This window comes from Hoplias malabaricus, chromosome 9 (assembly GCF_029633855.1).
Source record: "Hoplias malabaricus isolate fHopMal1 chromosome 9, fHopMal1.hap1, whole genome shotgun sequence".
Lineage (NCBI taxonomy): Eukaryota > Metazoa > Chordata > Actinopteri > Characiformes > Erythrinidae > Hoplias > Hoplias malabaricus.
Window position 1 is genome coordinate 5149499 of NC_089808.1, and position 19729 is coordinate 5169227.

Genomic DNA, 19729 nt, shown 5'->3' on the forward strand with positions numbered 1-19729 from the left:
ACAAAGTTTTTCACCTCTGCGTCATAGACATTGCAATTTTAGCACTTGTAAGGACAAACTTGACAGAATTGTTATCACATGCTCGCTGTAGTCTGAGGCCTCCCACCACAGGGTGTGCTCCTGTCTTGTGCCAAATGAAACCAGGTTGGCTCTGGACACACTGTGACCCTGAAAAGGAAGAAGAAGAAGTGGTCAGCCAAAGTAAAGAAACATTATTATATGTTTGTGTGTACATTTTAAGGTTAAAGACTAACATCCCCCCCAAGTTAGGCAAGATAAATTAATTAATTTATTTACTCATCTCCTCTAGGCACTTAATTCTGACCAGGGTTGAGGGGGGTCTGGAGCCTGCCCTGAATAACTGGGCACACACTCTGGACAGAACACCTGTCAATCACAGGGCTTCACATCTGTGTAGAATTTCACACAGCCAGTCCACCTACTTATGAGGTATATTTGGTATATTTGGCTATCCAAAGAAAAACATTTATCTCCATCTTTTTAACAGTTTCGCACTTCACATTGTGTGAAAATCTCATAAGGAATGGACCAAGAGAAATGCTCCAAAATTAGCCTGAAATAAAGTCTTCTTTTCCTGTAAAGTTACTATTTTGGAGATATGTGGTTTTTTTGGACAGGGTAAACTAGGGCTGGGCAATAATTCAATATCAATATATAACAATATATAATATTTCAATAACAATGTTATAATTTTGAAACACATTTTCAATATTTCAATATACATTATTTACAGCCTTCGTCACCGACTGACGTTCATTACACGGCACTGCCCAGTCCACTGCCCTCAATTTTAAAGTTGGGTTTAAAACTATTAATATTGACAAAGCCAAGAGGTTTACGTTTGATGCTGATGTCATGTTTCTTGTTTGTTCTTGTTAGATTCTCTGTGGCTTTTATGTTGTTTATATCGATATTGGAATTACATTGTAATGACCAAAATATTGTGATATAAATGTTGGCCATATCGTCCAGCCCTAGGTTAAACTCAAACAAATTTTGTAGTAAAGGAATTTTCCTATGTGATTCTTGGTCTGATATATATCATATATGTTTAATTAAAGACTATCTATGTAATGCAGATCTATAGAGTTCAGATCTGTTATTTTTCTTTTTCAAGTTTAAAGAAACTTAAGCAAATGTGATTCACCCTGGACAAAGTGATTAAGACCTGTAGCGTTGTGTAGGTGTCTATTGGTTTTCCATTTTTCTGGTGTTTACTCCAGTCCTACACAAGCAAGTGTTTTTCCCCACTTTAACAGAGCCATTAAAGGACAGGGAATGAGTCAGTTATCATGGGTATGAGAAGGTAAAACAATAATTGTATTCAGAAATGACTTCTGGTTTAGAAAACCCAGCCAGTGAAGTAACTGTCACAAACATCTGTTTCCTGAATTTGGCGTATTTGCTCAAAAAAATGTATAATTTTCGTCATATCTCTCCTCAATCTGTTTTCCTAGTGGATCCAGTTAGTCACTGTATTACCGCATTAATGCACATAATCCTACTGTTTACATTAGAATAGCTGTGAGCAATGGAAATGAGATGTCAGCAACAATACTCGCTCATGCACATCAAACAAATTTGCAATGCAAGGAAATGGTTCTGAAAAACACTTGAGAGTAAACTGGAACACCGACATCAACATAATTTTGGGGTTCCTTTAAGGTACGGTTTCACCTTTATTTTCATTTAATTTTATTCTAGAATGTTTATTGTGATTGCTTCTATTAGTAGCATTGAGCACAGAGATTACAATCTGTGTATGTATGTCTGTGATTGTACACATCTCAAATCTCAGTCTAAGTCTCAGTCTAAGTCTCTGTAACACAGATGATAGACAGGTGACCAAGTCACCAAAAATGTCTACTGCTGTTTTTTCTTAATCAGTTTTGTCCTCCGAATCAGAAAAAGTTCTATAACCTAGTTTTACAAAGCTGTAATTTCAAGGAAACAATTTTTTAGCGAGTAATTTCTTGGCCATTCTGCTTTGTTTGATTATGTAACTTTGTGTCTTCATCTTCCATGTTACATGTTCATAGTTAAGATTAGCATTACAACAAAGTCCATTTAATATTTAATCCATTAATTAAGGTTTGGTATTAATCTCACAAGACGTGTTAGAAATAAATATATCATTGCTGTCCGGTTAAAAACATGTATCTCAATTTTTGTGGATTATTAGTTTACTACATTTAGAGCTGACTCTGACAAAATTGGAGCCCTTGTCAAGATTTTGGCTGGTGCCCCCTGGCCCAGGATAGGCCCGGATGGGTTTCCAGTATTTCAAAAGTGCATCTGAAGAGAAGTGAGAAGTACATGTGACCTTTCGGTGTTACAATATATTAATTAACAAAGCTGCTAAGAGGGAAACCCAGTCAATAATAGCACCTAATAGCACCTACATTATAAGAGGAAGAGTATAGTAGCAGTAAGATTACATCACAACTATCATTTTTGCATCAACATGTATTCAGTGAGCACTTCTCTCACATGCTATAATCTGTACATATCAAATGCAATGAACTAAATGAAAATATAAAGGCTTACATCCATCAATGGCAAAATGAAATGCACTGAAACAGAGATGACTATTATAAGCACGACTAACAGCTTTATAAGCTAGCCAACAAGCTTGGTTTCATCAGGTAGACAGTGGATGCTTCATGCAAGATTCATTTTAAAGAATAACTTTTATGCAGTTTAATTCCCACAGTCTTTACAACTTTCCCTAATGAATGTAGTGTGGGTGTAACTGATGCTAAATGTTGCTAGTAGCTATTTATTAAATTAGCAAATCAACTTCACCTAGCTAGTAGGCTTGGGTGATGGTGTAAATTTAGAAAAACAATTATTGCCTCAAGAATTATCTTGACTTTTTGTTGTTAACAAGGATATTATTGTTAACAATTCATTTATAAAGTAGTCCAAAGACACATAGGCGGTTTATAACACTTCTGACAACTAGCGATTCTCCGTGTTCACTTGATTTGAAACCAAAATATTGCCAACCTGGTGTTTGGTTCATTTGCATTTGCTGAAACTCTGCATTATAATTTCTCTAAATGCTATTTTAAAAACATATTTGTAGTTAATTAGTTGATGTTATATTTATGTGGTATATAGTTAAATGCTATCATTTCTGATATATAGGTCTATATTTTTCATACACTATAGATCAGAATTTTTGTATGAAGAAATCCGTTAAAACATCAAGAAATAAATATCAGCTTTGTGTAGTTTTCCATTACACCTTTAGCAGCACAGAAGCGTATTTACATTTTCTGCTTCATCTAAGATGAAACTGAAAATTAGAATAAGCAGCTGTTATATTCAGTCCTACATTACATCACCTCTATATTTCTGTTGTCTTTTCTGTTCTTCATTCCTTTTTTCTGCCTTGGGCATTAGGTTTCTTCCACATAGTCACTGTGTTCTTCTAGATAATACGGTTTTAATTTCAGTCACATGGATAGAGTGCGAGGAAGGTGGGGACTGATGTCCAAAGTTATGCCACACACATGCAGAGGCATCACACAAAATATATTAGGGCTTATATATTAACTATAAACTTATGAAGTTGTGGGTTAATATTAGTGTAATATTTAGAGCAAGAAATCTAAAAGGTATTAGTGCGAAAAAAGGAAAAGTGAACCAATAGAAATGCTCCAAAATTACGTTTTATACATTGTATTCCTTTGAGAGTTAAGAAGTTTTTTTGTTCGTTCTCCTGTAAAGTTACTATTTTGAGAGATGTTTTTAATTGGAAAGCAATGATAAAGAACTCTGAAAAGTCCACGGTTAAAGATTCAGAGCTAATTCAGACTAAAATATTACAAAGTTTAGTGCAATAAATTAGCTGACAGTAGCTATATATTTACAGCCGTAATTTTCTATAATAATAATTTGATGCCCCATATGATTGACATGTAATATAATCAAAGACCATCCTTTTTTTTTTGCAATTTCAACTTAAAATATATTGAAAAATATACTTTTTACTCCTTGTTTCTACATTCATTGTCCATTTTAAAGCTACACTTACAATATTGCTTTGTAGTTTTACAGTTATGTAAATTAGGTGGACATATGCATTGCGAATGTAAAACATTACAGTAATGAGAACATTTTTATAAAATTAAAATGTTGGAAAAAGAATCAGCCCCTGATTTAATATTCTGTAGATGCTACCAGCTTTTACTTAAATAACAGCCATCATTGTGTTTGGATGTGTATAATTACCACCTTTGCAACTCAACACTGAGGAATATTGGCCATTTCTTCCTCACAGCATCATCCACAACTTACATTTGGCTTTTCGATTTTCATTTGGCTTTAGACCGAACTCTTACCACTCATTCACCTTCTTATTATTCACCTTCTTGTCCATAAGTCAATGTCGTTTTCCTGTGTTGTGTTTTGGGTCATTGTTGTACTAGAAAGTTAACCACCTGCCCACCTGGCGCTGTCTGATTGGTTGTTACTTGAGCAAAGTGGGGGGTCCAAAAATCAGTCAATATCTAGTGTGACCACCATTTGCTTCACACATTGCAACACATCTCCTTTGCATAGAGTTGATCAGGTTGTTGATTGTGGCCTGTGGAAAGTCCACTCCTCTTCAAAGGCTGTGTGAGGATCATGCTGCAACGTGAGGTGATGGTCATGGATGAATAACACAAGAATGGGCATCAGGATTTAAATGCCATCAATCAAATGCATCTGTGTTCATTGTCCATAACGTCGTTGTCACAATGTCGACTTCAGCAAACCGCTCACCCACACGAAACCATATACGCAGTCTGTAGAGTGAAAACCGGGATTAATCTGTGAAGAGAACACCTCTCCAATGTGCCATACGCCATCGAATATGAGCATTTGCCCACTCAGGTCGGTATTGATGATAAACTGCAGTCAAGTGGTGACCCCGATGAGGACGATGAGCAGATGCAGATGAGCTTCCCTGAGATGGTTTCTGTCAGCTTGAGCAGAAATTCTTGGGTTATGCAAACCGATTGGTACAGCAGCAGTCTGGGTGGCTGGTCTCAGATGATCTAAGAGGTGAAGATGCTGGATGTGGAGGTCCTGGGCTGGTGTGGTTACACGTGGTCTGCGGTTGTGAGGCCGGTTGAATGTACTGCCAAATTCTCTGAAACTCCTTTGGAGACGGCTTATGGTAGAGAAATGAACATTCAATTCACATTCTGGAGGACATTCCTGCAGTCAGCATGCCAATCGCACACCACACCTGTGAGGTGGATGGATTATCTCGGCAAAGATGTGCTCACTAACACAGATTTAGACAAATATGTGAATGAGAGAAGGACCTGTTGTGAGAAAAAGATACATAGAAAAAGTCTTTTGAGTCTTTTGATTTTTGAGGTCAGCTCATGAAAAATGGGAGCAAAACAAAAGTGTAGCATGTATAATTTTGTTCAGCATAGTTACACTTCTCAGCAACAGGAATTTTACCAAATAAATTTTAATAACTGCTTTTTTTCAGGGTTTTTACTAAAGGTAAAGAGTTTAACGATGTATCATTATTTTCTATAGGCACTGTATCATTTAATATTTGTAAGGCATTTAACACAACTTTATGCGTTTTAAAAGCTGGTAAATTCCCCCTCATAACTTAATCCTTCCTGTGTGCACGTGTGCATTTCAGTGTATTTGGGAAACCTTAAAAAAGTACCTGAAGCTATTTTGCTTGCCTCTGTCTCTCTTTAGTTTTTTCTTTCTCTCTCTGACATATTATTTCCTTTTTTTCACCCACACAAGCCGTGGCAGGTGTGAGAGTATGTTTATGTGGTTTAAATGTTTGTCTCTACAGATATTCCACTTCCTGCAAAAATGCTCAGCAGTCAACGCATAGCTATCACCATCGTTACCTTCATCATTACAAACTTCGCTACAGGTTTGTTGCTCTGAATTTTGTACCACAGGCTAAGCATTAAACTATGATTTGTATTTTGTATGGCTGTTGTTGTTAAACACATTTAGAGCCTTTATATTAAGAAAGATATTTTGTACAAATATGGTGTTATAGGTTGTGTCCTATATGGTGTCTGCCCAAAGGCTCAGCTGTACATCGTTTTTGATCGTTCAGTGGCCAAGTGTTTTTTAACAATGTCAAAATGTTGTACTGTATAAGAATATAACAATATATTGCACTAAGTGCACTTTCAGCTGCATTTTAATATATAAAAGATTTGAATTAATTTTAAAAAATATAACTGTTTGTGATGACTCATTTTGATTTCTTTGTTATCCTCAGCCAGTGAAGCTCAGGACTATAAGCTGGTTTACGCCCTAAAGGGGAAAGCAGTTCAGTTCACACTGGGAAAGGAATATGTGAATGAAACAAATATCAAGTGGAGAACTGATAAAGGACTTATAGCTTTTGTAGAAAACCAAAAGTCAGGCATTATTGCTCCTGGCAAGTATAGTGTGAGTACATCTGATTTCACCTTAATTATCAACAATGTGACAGAGGAGGACAGTGGCCCTTATGAGGCTGCTTTTGGTCTGTGGGAGCAAATACGCACGAAATTTCATCTGACAGTGGAGGGTAAGCTGTGATCAAATCCATTACAAAACAGTGTTTGTGGTTTTTCAAAAAAGTATCTTTGCATATTTGTCCAAATTAATTTTTATTGTTCTTCAAAATAAATAAATAAATAAATAATGCACCTTTTTATATGGAAAAAGTGTCCGTAGGTGTGAGTGTGTGCGTGAATGTGTGTCTGTGTTGCCCTGTGAAGGACTGGCGCCCCCTCCAGGGTGTATTCCTGCCTTGCGCCCAATGATTCCAGGTAGGCTCTGGACATTTCATTTAGTGAAGAATAAAAGTTACACAAAATCAGCTGATCCATGTAAAAACATAACAATCCTTAGTTGCTTTATCAAACTACTAACCAAATTTAGTTGGTAACAGAATTCAACTAAACTACACACAAAGGCATGATTACTGCCCGCCCCATTAAAACTGAACACCACTTAAAGAGAACCCAACTAGCCAAAGTTTCAACAAACAGTTAGTTATACTAGAAATTTAGAAAGAAGTTATTCAAAGTTATTTCTATGGCCTTGGGAAACCATAGTGAGAGCTTTTATCTCTGACTGGAGAAAACCTGGAACAATTGGGAATCTTCACAGAAGTGTTTGTCAAACAAAAATTCCAAGAGCGTGACAATACCTCATTAAATTAATCGTTAAACAACCATGCTCATCAAAACAAAAAATGCACATCGAAGGAACTGCTGGGGCTGGTTGACTTTACAAGAGATCAGCGTTCATCATTCCACTATGAGAGAATGACAAGGCAAATATAGTCTTGTTACATAGTTGCAAAAATAACTTAATGACCTCTAAGATATTTGGAACATTTCCTAAGGACCAATGTGAGGAAAGTAGAAGATTTTGAAAGATTGGAATAACTAAGAACTAACACATCATACCATTAGTCAAATGATGTGGATATGATTAGCTCCAAACCAGTCATAAATGTCCGAACCATGATTTTAGCTCTCTATCAGAAAATCCTGCAAGACAATGGACTGCAGTCCATTACATGGAGCTCAAGGAGTGTTGTGCAGCAGACCAAGTATTAATGGCTTGGATCAACAATAAAACTTTGTATTTAGTCAAGTTTGGTTGCTGTAGTCAAAGTCCTAATTGAATGATATGTTGTAGGTGAGCATTAAATTAGCAGCTTGGGTTGATACTTGAAAGCCCTTAACATAAATTCCACATAAAACAGTGTCCCAAAAACCTCTACAGTGAGGTGACACTCTGATCCCCAGTCAGACAGTGATTGCTGATAAATTGATTTGAATATATTACACTACTGTGGAAAGGGTTGTAAATGTATAAAAACACCATTAATACACACTCAAAATATTTAGCACTGGTATTAAACTGGTATATCGATTCCCGCTCCGGGTGACTGTCTGTGAGGAGTTGGTGTGTTCTCCCTGTGTCTGCGTGGGTTTCCTCCGGGTGCTCCGGTTTCCTCCCACAGTCCAAAAACACACGTTGGTAGGTGGATTGGCGACTCAAAAGTGTCCGTAGGTGTGAGTGAATGTGTGTGTGTGTCTGTGTTGCCCTGTGAAGGACTAGCGCCCCCTCCAGGGTGTATTCCCGCCTTGCGCTCAATGATTTCAGGTAGGCTCTGGAACCACCGCGACCCTGAATTGGATAAGCGGTTACAGATAATGAATGAATGAATTAAACTGGTATATTAAGGAAAATAATTTATATGAAATTATCACTAGCGCTTCAACTGTTTACTGTTCAGAGTTCATAGTAAATCATCTGTAAACTTATCATTGGTACTTACATGTGTGAGGGATACTTTTCAGGTTGAAACTACAGTATTTCCCATTATTAATGACCTCTTTGTTATTGTTCTAGCTGCCGTCTCGAAGCCGGTCATTGACAATCCCCTCCTGCTGAATTCCTCCACTGATGTCTGTCGTTACTCTGTAAAATGTTCTGCCGGTGGTGAATCAGCAACGTATGATTGTGATACGCAGAAATGTACCCCGACAAACACCTCACTGACCAAGCTAAACATTACTCTGACACTTTTAACTGACACTGGAAATATGGAATGTACAGCCAGCAACCACGTGAGCACAAAGAAGGTCTCAGAACCCATGAGTAAAACATGTACGTGATTGAACTCTGATTCAGTTCATTTTGAGTCAAGCAGCATTTATAAACATAAATACCATGCTACTTGCATTTCATATATATGGCAATAATTCAGGAACATGCTCCAAAATTCTAGGATACTCTGTTATCATTTTAACATTTACTGATAAAAGGCTTCTGTTTCTCTTATTATTTTTAGGTTCAGAAAAACTCAGTACTGTGGAAGAGACATCTAATTCCTTTCTAATTCAGGCAGCTGCAATAGGCTGCGGACTAGTATTTGTTCTCGTCATCTGCATTATAGTGTTTCACTACTCCAGAAAAAAATTTAAGGTAAATAAACTGTTCTGTGTCTAGCTCTATCTCAATGGCTGCACCCAAGCTATTTGATACACATCAGCATCTTGGATAGTGAGTAACTCTCGCCCAATATTTGTACACAAAAAATTTTCTGCAGTTCTTGATTGCACATTAATTACCTTAATAATAGCCTTAGTCTTCTCGTGTAAAGATTAAATCACCAGGCCTCAATCCCCGTTCTCACATGGAACAGCCGGAGATTTGACCTGCTGTACAAGATAAACCCCTTAGAAAAGAAACGAGGCATTTCTCTTTCATTAATTTGTCCAAAATACAATCATTTGTTAAGAACAGAACCAACCTTCACCTTGGTAAATGCATTTGACAGATTTAGCCTTACAAATTGTATCTAAGATTTTCTGTTCTCTGTCAGCAGAATGACAATCATCAAGAAATCCCTGTTAGCACCATCTACAGCGAGGTGTGCAAACCACGGCCTCCAACAGGGAACAGTGCCGCAACAACGTCACCAACAACAGTCTACGATGTTCCTTCAAATCGCGTAAATTTTCCACATCTTCTTTTCTTTCGCTGAACTCAGATAGATGTAATTATACACAGAATGTCATAGGTTAATATGTTGGTGAGTAATCGTGGCAGGGATGCACACTTCTCATGAAAAATATCAAAGGCAGGTCAAATACTTTTTGTTCGATCTCAGCAATAAAGTCTTACAAAGCAGGGCTTAGTTTCCCACAAACCTCTTAGTACAAACAAGATACTTAAGGGGTAGAGTGAGCATCACACTGAACATGCTCTTACCCTGTTAAGCTGATCTTAACACTAAAATGTCTTTGGGAAACTGAGCTGAGGTTTCTGAGACTCTAGGATTTCTGTAGAACATATAAATCTTTCTTATCGCTAATTTTTGTTACTGTACATTGATAAAATCTATAAAAAAGTAAATATTTTACTGCTAAACATATCTATTCTGAGAGGCCTTTTAATCACAGTAAACAAAATTTAAAAATAGCCAAATACAGGAAGAAAAAAAAGGCCCAAAACTGTTGTCAGGTGACAGTCACACTCCAGTTAGTGCTTCAGATTCCTGTGCACAACCCACTCATGAGGAAATGTTTCAAATTAATTCTCTAATATTTAAATGAAGCCATTGTTACTGTTATAACATTATGTCTGTCATGGACTACACTGAAGGGAACAGATAGATACATAAAAAATAACCCACAACACCCTGTCTCCAAATATTTTGGGATAATGTGCAAAATACAAATTATTATTTTATAAAATATTGTTTTATATTGTGCAATGATGCGCAAAAGATTTAAACACTTAATTAATTAAAGATAATTCAGGAAAACTCAAGTGTGGAAATATGATTTAAGAAATATAACACACTTAAAAAAATGTTAGGACAGGGCAACAAAAGGAAAAACATGTTTTAATACTAAGACAAAAAACGAGAAACATGAAACCCCCAACAACAATGAAAGAAAATCCAGGTTAATGGCAAACCAGGCAGTAATATAACAGCGTATAAAAAGTGTGTCGCAGTGAGGCTGGGTTATCAGAAGTAAGACAGGGAGGGATTCATCACTCTGTGAAGGAGTGCATGGGCAATTAGTGAAACAATTTCAGAACAATATTTCTCAACCTAAAGAAAATAACCATATTTCGTATCATTAAAATACTCATACAATCTGGAGAAATCTATTAATTACTGTTACTGTTACTTTAAAGACTGAACGCTAATGTTGGATGTGCTTGACCTTTTATCCCTCAAATGGCTCTGCATTTAAAACCGACTTTGATTCTAATTGATTCTGTAGTGGAAATCAGTGCTCAGTAACAATTCTCACACACACTGTCCACTCACATTACACCATGCAAAGTGGAAAACACCAAGCACCAAAAATGCTGCCTTCACTAGGCGCTTATAGATATATAAAGGTTTTGGAGCATTATATGCTGCCAACCAGATGATCTTTTTTTCCACGGAAAGGCCTTGCAACATTGCTATACTCTATTTGGCACATATTGCAACAGAAAGGCTTTGTAGTAAAACAGTCAGTGTGAAACTGGCATACCTGCACTCCACACCTGTCACACAGTGAAAACACAATTAAAAACTATTAGAAAGAATGAGCAGGCAAAATCCTGTAGCAAGCAACAGTTGGAAAACATTTATCTTTCAGAATTTTAAAAGTTGGTCTCCTCAGAAACTAAAGAACCAATATTTTTAATATTATCTTGTTGCCGTCATATACAAAATCAGCATTTAAAACAGTAAATAAATAAACGTTTTGCTGAATAAAAGACAAAATTAATATTTTTGCATTTGAAACCAAATGTTTCAGTGTCCAAAGAAGACAATTTACATTTGAACATTATTAGTTCAGACTTATTTTAAGGTGGGATTATTGAAATTGAAAAATTCTTTTTTTTTTTTATAGGTCAAGGCTCCCCAAGGTGCAAGTGTACAAATGTCAAATGAGACTCAGGAAGCACCTTTGGAGGAAAAGAAAAAACATGTGAGTGCAGAAACAGAAGAGGAATCTGATAAACAACTTACAGTTTACTGGAAACTGGGGCAGAAATAACAACCAATACCAGTAAAGTATCTGAAAAACTCATCACTGTTTGTAATCTACACAACTGAGAATATTTCTGTATTTCTTTCATCATATATTTAGACATTTGTCTTTATGCAACTAAAATTATATGAATAAATATATATATATACTGTATGAATAATTTTCTTTGTACATACAAAAGCATATATATATATAGAGAGGTATTTCTTTAAATAAAGTATTCAGTAATTTATGGCATCTTTATTATTATTTATACTTCTGGAATTCAATCTCTGAAGCAGCAGAGAACTAAACCTTCAGAGAGTTCTATACATAAAAAAGTATGACAGGGTATTGCCTGCACAGTGCAAAAGTACACAGTACACAGATTTTTTGTACACAAGTTTTGCAGAAATTTCGATCACAACCAGAACAGTCATATCAGTATCAGTTTCCTGCTATGCTCAGGAAGCACCTCTGAAAATGTTTTGAAGACCTAACCAAATGAACCGTTTTGTACAGCTAAAGTTCAGCTAAACGTTTCTTAAAGTGACAGTACAACGATAATCTAGTTAGCTTCACAGATAAAATACTTATTGTTTTCTGTCAGCTGCATTCCCAAATCCAATTTATTAAAAACTCATTTGTTAAATTCCATACAAAGGTACTACAGACAGGGCTATGAAAGAGTCTAAAGGTAAATAAAGTTAGATAAATTGATCGATTAAATAATCCTCAATTAGCCCCACGGCAAAATGTCAGTTAATAGCAGCAAAGACGATTCTACAGAAGTATTGAGAGTATACACTAGTGTTAAAAGTCAAAATATAAAAATATATTTGTATATACAATTAAAGGATACACCATTTCACAATTTGTATACACTGAACTAAACAGTCAAAAGTGATAATGCATGGCTGTTTTGTCAGATTTGGTGACTACTGATTGTAGACTACTGAGAGCAGACTATTTTACAGAGTCTGACTGCAGCAATAAGGAAAGACCTGATGTATCTCTCACTACTACTGTTACTTACTGTATCTACTGTCACTAATGAAGCTGTTCCCACCACCACCACTGTGTGAAGAGAACATCCCAGGACAGAACTGGACTTCTTGCTCAGCTTACTGAGTCTCTTCTTGTCAGTAGTAGCTTGCCGCAGCGAACCACTCCATAACATTTGACTGATGCTAGCAGAGTGTAAAAACTGAGTCTAAAAGACCTGAGTCTAGTCAGAAGGTGAAGTCTAGTCTAGTTTACTGTTCAGGTGAAAACCCAGGTAATTGTAGGAGCCCAATATCTCTATATCCTTTTTTTGCATGTTCACAGACACAGGAGGAGACAGTTTATTCATCAAGTGTGATGTCAAAGCCATGGGCTTGTAGCTGTGTAGGACCTTGAGGTAGCGGTTTTTTGGCACTGTTTTTTTCCACAGCTGCGGCACTATCCCCAGCCACAAGCTGAGGCTCATGTTGGACATGTGGTAAATTATCCCACACATCTGGTCTTCACAGGACATAAGAAACCTTGAGCTGATGACATCTGGGCCAGGAGCCTTCCTAGCCTCAATTCTGAGTTGTTTCCTCACCTGGTTTGTGATGGAGAAATTAGATCCGAACAGTTGTGAGCTGACTGCAGTGGAACGGGGTGTGGAGGTTGGGGGAGGACAGCGGGGTTAGCAGAAGGGAGGAATATACAAATCAAATCAAAGTATATTCATCAAATACATAGTCTCACACTCTACAGCCAGCAGTGAAATGCTTTGATGACTGTCCAGTCCCATTAAATAATAAAGTTAAAATGTGTAAGATAGAGATAAGTGAAAAATATATGAAGATAAATACAAGGATATAAAATAAACATAAGAAAATGACAAACATATAACAATGTAAGCGGCTAACAGTTGGTGTGCAATAAAGAAATGAACTGTACAATCCTGTGATGTCCTGTGAAAAAGTCTAGTGTGTGATGTAATCCTAGTTACTGTTCTTGATTCAGAGCCTCGATGGCTTGTGGGAAGAAGTTCCTCTTATCCTTACTGTGTTTATCTTCAGAGGGCAAAAGTATTTCCCTGACCGCAGCAGAGAGAAGACGCCATTGTTTGGATGGCTGAGGTACTTCACCTTCTTGGGCCTGGTTCAACACGTTTGATGTAGAGGTCTGCAGGTCAGGAAGCTTGGTACCAACAGCATGCTCAGCTTAACACACCAAATCAAATCTAATATATTTGTATTTTTTACCACTGCTGAAAGTGAAGGTACATTTTTGTCACATACAGCATATGAATTCACGCATAAATTATGAGCCAGATATGTAACATGGCTTAAAATTAAAACATTTTTTTGCTGTTTGTCTAACCAGATCATTATATCAAACCTCAAAAAATATCTTTTCTCCCTTGCTTATAATATTCCATAAATCTTAACTATTCATGCTTGTTTTGTACTGTTTGTTAATGTTCTGTATACTGCATATGCTCTGTTTTTATATGTGTATCAGTGTTTACTAAGGATTGATTATTGTAAAAGGTTTTGAGTTGAAAAGTGCTATATAAATATAATGTATAATAATAACAACCACAACATCAACAATAATAATGCATTTTATTGTATTCTGAGATTGGCATTGTGGTGCAGCAGGATGCATCGCAGTCACACAGCTCCAGGGACCTGGAGGTTGTGGGTTTGAGTCCAACTCTGGGTGACTGTCTGTGAGGAGTGTGGTGTGTTCTCCCTGTGTCTGTGTGGGTTTCCTCCAGGTGCTCCAGTTTCCTCCCATGGTCCAAAAACACGGGTTGGTAGATGGATTGGCGACTCAAAAGTGTTCGTAGGTGTGAGTGAATGTGTGAGTGTGTGTTGCCCTGTGAAGGACTGGTGTGCCCAGTGATTCCAGGTAGGCTCTGGACCCACCGCAACCCTGAACTGGTTAAGGGTTACAGATAATGAATGAATGAATATTCTGAGATATCTCACTTTATAGAGTAACCCAAGTAATCCATTTGAGAATATGTAAAACATTAACCTGGCACTTGAAATCCCACAAGGAAAGCTTTGGATAGAACACAGAGTAAAGCCACTTCCAATCTCTCAGCTGGAATACCTGAGCTGCAGGCTACACTGACCTGAACACAAGGAAGTGGTTATCAACCTTGTGGCCAGAACCTACCATTCACTACTGAACTGTCTGGTTCCTGAGCATAAAAAAGAAACGATTCCTAAATTAATGTACTATATGTAAACTGTTTCTGGGCTGAAAGGTCATTGACTTACAGTGCCATCTACAGGACAGTCCAGGCCCTACAAAAACAGTCCTAAAGACAGCAAAATCTTAATGTAGAGCACGGTTTATACACTTCAAAACCAGAACTGGCTGAATCTCTTTCTATATATATTTGCTGTGCTGGGTGATAGTCCTGGCCACAGCTTACTACGACACAGAAATTGTGTCATAATTAGTGAGACATGTGTTAGTAAGGTGTGGGAATAGATAACTTGTAAACACAGGTTACTTATTGCGTTTGCCCTGTCACTGTTTGATCGTTGGTTTGATTCCAAGTGATACATCAGCTTTCTGAGACTGGGAGTCAGATAGAAAACTGGTCTCACTCTCTTTGTGGGTATGATGGCCCTAACTCTCTCTCATCAATAAACATGATGCTAGGCATGACATCTGCTAACTGTCCAGTGGTGTTGTTTAACTGCAGCCTGGAAAGAAGCATGGCTGGCTTACTGTCACAGAGGAGATGATGTTAGTCTCACCCTCCCAGGTTGGTAGTGTAGCCCAGGTTAATCAGAGCCATTGATTTAGTTTTATAGTTCATTCAGTTTATTTGCTATGGATATATCATAAGTTAATCATAGCACCCAACCCTGCGTTATAGTTTATTACATGTATTTGTCATTTATAGACAATCATCTTCATCTTCTTGTCCCACTTTATATAGTCTCTAATAACTGTGTAGAGAGAATATGCTGTTACAACTATGAAGATCCACTTGTGTAATTACAAAAGGCAAAAGTAAAGTTGATAAACATATGTAATTCCATAAGCTTTGCTACTGTAATCCATCTGTAACAGGCACTAATTCATCAATTGTTACAATGTTGTTGCATATGCTGTTCATGTATAACTACACAGTAATTAAAGGCACTTAATATAACATGGGACCGCATTTTCTCGTTTATGTAATTACAGACATGTAATGAAATATAAGAGCTACACAAAAAATAAGACGAGTATGACAATCAATAATCTCACAGCATCTTGTGTTCATGTTTCATTCTTTCATTCTCATTTCATTCTTATAATTTAATGTAAATCCAGACAGAAGCAACAAGGTTTTGAAGAAAACCAATTTAACAAGATTTAATTTTAACATTTCATTTTCACTGGAGGGGAGATCCAGAGAAAACTGTGTCAGTGCCTCGTCATTTCTGAAAATGTTAGTAAACAGATAATAACACTTCATATTCATACAGATATCTAAGGGCTGTATACTGTGAAAAAATATCTAATAAATTAATTATTACTAAATCACTTTAGCTCATGACAACACTAGGTTCTTAATATCAAGGGATGAAATAAATTTTAAAACTTTATATATCAGTCATCCTCTGATATTAAGATCCCGATCTTGTCATGAACTAAACTGATTTAGTAATTATTTTTTTGCTTTGATTTTTTCACTCCTCACCCCCATCCCAACCCCTCCTTTTCAATCAATGACCCTGGCTTCAGCTTTCGTCCCAGCAGCAGCTGCCCACAACTCCAGCCCAAGTCTTTCTGAGCTCACCTTCCTTGCCTTTCCTACTTCAGGCTCAATTAACAAAAATAAAATGAATCAATTAAAAGTAAAAGACTCCCACAAATTCCCCACATTCCCCTACGAAGGAAACACTAAAAATGAACATAAAAAGTATAAGGAGCATATGTTTTTAGAGCCCTCTCATTTCTGTCATAATTGTAATTTGTTTATTTTATTTGTGTTTTTGCCTCACAGATGTGATAAAATCTGTCATCACAGAATTTGTATAAAATATTGAATAAAAGATATGACGTACTACGTAGGGCCATTGCAGCACAGTCCTCTCCTTCAGAATGTCTACCTCTCGTTCCCTTCCAGTTATCAGGCTGGTTTGAATACCAGATCCTGGAAAACAAGAAAAATAAATCATTATTTGTCACAATGTGCCATTTTTAAAAATATATTAAAAAGATATTTTTACTAAATCAGAGCTAGAGCTGTAATCTACAGTAGATATAGTTCAGAAATCACGTGTGTGGTATTTTACAGCTGAGTCTGAAATGGACTTACCGTGGTGTAGCACTGAGTGGTGTTCCATCTAACCATCGCCAGTCTCCCTCCTTCACAGCATCAGTCAGACCAACCCAGTAATAATAGTGTAATAAAATCCTCCTATTCAGAAAATCCTACAAACACAAACACCCTGCTAAGTGAACTGTACAGTAAACATTAGACAGCTCCAGCAGAAAGAACTTCAGTGTCTGATTAACTAAACCGTCAACAAAAAATGTAAACTTTATTTTTAACAGCAAATTTCAGCTGAATTCATATAACTTTCCTCTGTGTGAAGACAACACTGAGAACACCATTATACTACATTAGTGTTTCTCAATCAGCGCTAAACCTGGAGGAACTCTGTCATTGTACATTCTTGTATTTCTCTGCTCTAACACACTCAGTCAAACCTGATCAGCTCATTAACAAACACTGAGTTGAACCGAGTGTTTTACAACACAGACAATGGCTAACGCTGTTGGATCAATTCCTTGATGATGTCACCCATTAACATGACTCATCTTTATAAGTATTACACTGACTTTATTGCTTTATTTGATAATTTTATTCTGTTATAAATCCCATTTCCAAAGCAATTGTGATGCTTTATAAAATGTAAATGAAAACAAAATCAATAATGAGCCAATCATTTAAATATTTATTAGACAATTAGTACAAATAAAGTAATTTGTATGTTGACACTAAGAAAGTTTAATGTTTTTTTTTTTTTTTATATTTGCCCAGCAACACCTTCCAAAAGTTTGGACAGAGGCATGTTTACCACTGTGTTGCATCACCTCTTCTTTTAAACACACTCTGTAAATATATAAGGAACTAAGGAGACCAGTCTCTGTAGATTTAAAGGTGAAATATCTTCTCATTCTTGCTTGTTTGAAGGTTTCAGCTGCCCAAAATCTCGCTGTTTCCATTGTTTTTCACTTCATAATGCACCAGTTGTTTTTCAAATGAGTTTTTCACACTAACACACCACCACCATGTCAGTGTCACTGCAGCGCTGAGAATGAGCTACCACCCAAATCATACCTGCTCTGTGGTGCTTCTGTAGGGGTCCAGACCACTGAATATATTACATTACTGTAATATATTACTGTGTACAGCTTTACCCTATGACACTGATTACAAAGTATCACAGAGTCTACTGCTGCCACTGACTGATTTGGTTTTCTACATCCGTGATTGTATTTCTTTAATATATTCATTCATTCATTCATTATATGTAACTCTTATCTAGTTCAGTGTTGCAGTGGGTCCAGAGCCTACCTGAAATAGTTGGGCGCAAGGCGGGAATACACCCTGGCAGGGGTGCCAGTCCTTCACAGGGCTACACACACTCTCACACTCACACTCACGGACACTTTTGAGTCGCCAATCCACCTACCAACGTGTGTTTTTGGACTGTGGGAGGAAACCGGAGCACCCAGAGGAAACCCACGCAGACACAGGGAGAACACACCACACTCCTCACAGACAGTCACCCGGAGCGTGAATCATACCCACAACCTCCAGGTCCCTGGAGCCGTGTGACTGCGACACCTACCTGCTGCGCCACCGTGCTGTCCTTATCTTTAATATAATAATAAAAGCTACTGTAAGCAGTGGGCCTTATTTAAAACTTGTAAACATTTGAAGCAATAGGAACTTAATGCGGCTTAATCTCCACCCAATCTATCAGTGAGTGTTATGGAATAAGTCACATTTATATTTGAGTATCATACCTGCTCTTCTGTACTGCTGACAATCACCAAGTCTCCTCCCTCAGCCACACAAGCATCTCTACTGGCAGTCCATGTCTTGTAATCAGTAGAAAAGTAGTAGCACTTTCCACTGAAGTATTTCCAGCCCTTAGCACAGCAAGCATCACCCTCTTTCAGAGCAGAGAACATTTGTTAACATTTGGAGAGAAAATGTTTGTCAGGGTGGTGTGATGAGTAGATTCAGGGAGGCGGACACACTCGCTATAACACGGAAGGTTTAATGTGTAAATAACACGACAAACGAAGTTGACGAATAACACGCAATAACAAAACATGAGAAAGAGCAGGAGACAACACTAGAGGACTGGGGCATGAAACAGGCAGGAGACAGAACGAGGCACGAGAAACGAGAAAACAAGCTAGAGAAACAAGAAACAAACAAGCAAACGAACAAAACCTAACAACAACAAAATGACCGATACCAGGAAGTGAGGGAAGAGGGCTTAAATACATGAACTAACTAGACACACCTGACACAGATAACGAGGACAATTACAGAGAGGCGGAACGAAGGCGGAGCTAGGAATGAACATAAACAAAGCCATGTGCAGGGATAGGAAAACAACAAAGAGAGAGCCCAATAGAAAGGGGAAAACAAACCAGAAAGTGTCAAGATGTGACAGACGCCCCCCCCAAGACACGCAACTCCCGGAGCGCGAAAAACGAGACTCTCCAGGAGCTGGCGCAGGAGGGGGCCAGAAGAAACAAGACAAACTAGAAAAGACTCAGAATGGAAAAGGGAAACGAGAGAAGACAGGAGAAAACACACGTGACTGAACCTTTGATTGAACACTAAATGGGGACTGAGACGGAACAGGAGCAGATACACGTGACAAGACAGGTGATGGGACTGGGAACTGGACATGAGACTGGACAAAGGGTTTAACAGGGTACTGGAAAGGCCTAACAGGGAACTGGACTGGACTTGGCAGGGGTACAGGAACCATGACATTTACAGGGATAGAGACGAACACAGTGACAGGGACTGGAAGTGAAAGAAAAGCAGACAAAGGCACAGGGACAAGGACAGAGACAGGAACCAGAACAGGGACAGAGAAAGGGACAAAAACAACTGGGTGGTACCCAGGACTGGC

The 19729-nt window shown here is 37.5% G+C and overlaps 2 protein-coding genes across 5 annotated transcripts; one reads left to right on the forward strand and one right to left on the reverse strand.

The window, feature by feature from the left end:
* Nucleotides 1–10: 10 nt before the first annotated feature.
* Nucleotides 11–18936, reverse strand: LOC136707245 (asialoglycoprotein receptor 2-like). The gene is made up of 4 exons (XM_066681203.1): nucleotides 18597–18936; nucleotides 16876–16991; nucleotides 16622–16710; nucleotides 11–168 (listed from the first exon to the last, which is right to left on the reverse strand). The coding sequence occupies exons 1-4, from the start codon at nucleotides 18762–18764 to the stop codon at nucleotides 11–13; spliced, it is 531 nt and encodes a 176-aa protein (XP_066537300.1). The 5' UTR covers nucleotides 18765–18936.
* On the forward strand, nucleotides 88–13907 carry si:ch1073-220m6.1 (uncharacterized). Of its 4 annotated transcripts, XM_066681337.1 has the most exons (8): nucleotides 4534–5191; nucleotides 5846–5929; nucleotides 6290–6583; nucleotides 8428–8685; nucleotides 8870–9003; nucleotides 9404–9532; nucleotides 11442–11600; nucleotides 13616–13907. In XM_066681337.1, the coding sequence occupies exons 1-7, from the start codon at nucleotides 5083–5085 to the stop codon at nucleotides 11586–11588; spliced, it is 1155 nt and encodes a 384-aa protein (XP_066537434.1). In that variant the 5' UTR covers nucleotides 4534–5082; the 3' UTR covers nucleotides 11589–11600; nucleotides 13616–13907. The 4 variants fall into 4 exon arrangements, with proteins under 4 accessions (XP_066537436.1, XP_066537434.1, XP_066537438.1 ...); XM_066681339.1 differs by lacking the exons at nucleotides 4534–5191; nucleotides 13616–13907 and adding an exon at nucleotides 88–1686 and having other exon boundaries at nucleotides 11442–11800; XM_066681341.1 differs by lacking the exon at nucleotides 13616–13907 and having other exon boundaries at nucleotides 11442–11801.
* Nucleotides 18937–19729: the final 793 nt, after the last annotated feature.

Excerpts from the sequence above, each read along its gene's own strand:
- si:ch1073-220m6.1 (XM_066681337.1), top strand. The coding sequence starts at position 5,083 with ATGCTGGATGTGGAGGTCCTGGGCTGGTGTGGTTACACGTGGTCTGCG. Across the intron at positions 5,930-6,289 it reads CATTACAAACTTCGCTACAG|CCAGTGAAGCTCAGGACTAT; the intron begins GTTTGTTGCTCT and ends TGTTATCCTCAG. Across the intron at positions 9,533-11,441 it reads ACGATGTTCCTTCAAATCGC|GTCAAGGCTCCCCAAGGTGC; the intron begins GTAAATTTTCCA and ends TTTTTTTTATAG.
- LOC136707245 (XM_066681203.1), bottom strand. The coding sequence starts at position 18,764 with ATGTTCTCTGCTCTGAAAGAGGGTGATGCTTGCTGTGCTAAGGGCTGG. Across the intron at positions 16,992-18,596 it reads TCAGCAGTACAGAAGAGCAG|GATTTTCTGAATAGGAGGAT; the intron begins GTATGATACTCA and ends TTGTGTTTGTAG. Across the intron at positions 169-16,621 it reads TGCTGCAATGGCCCTACGTA|GGTCACAGTGTGTCCAGAGC; the intron begins GTACGTCATATC and ends CTTCCTTTTCAG.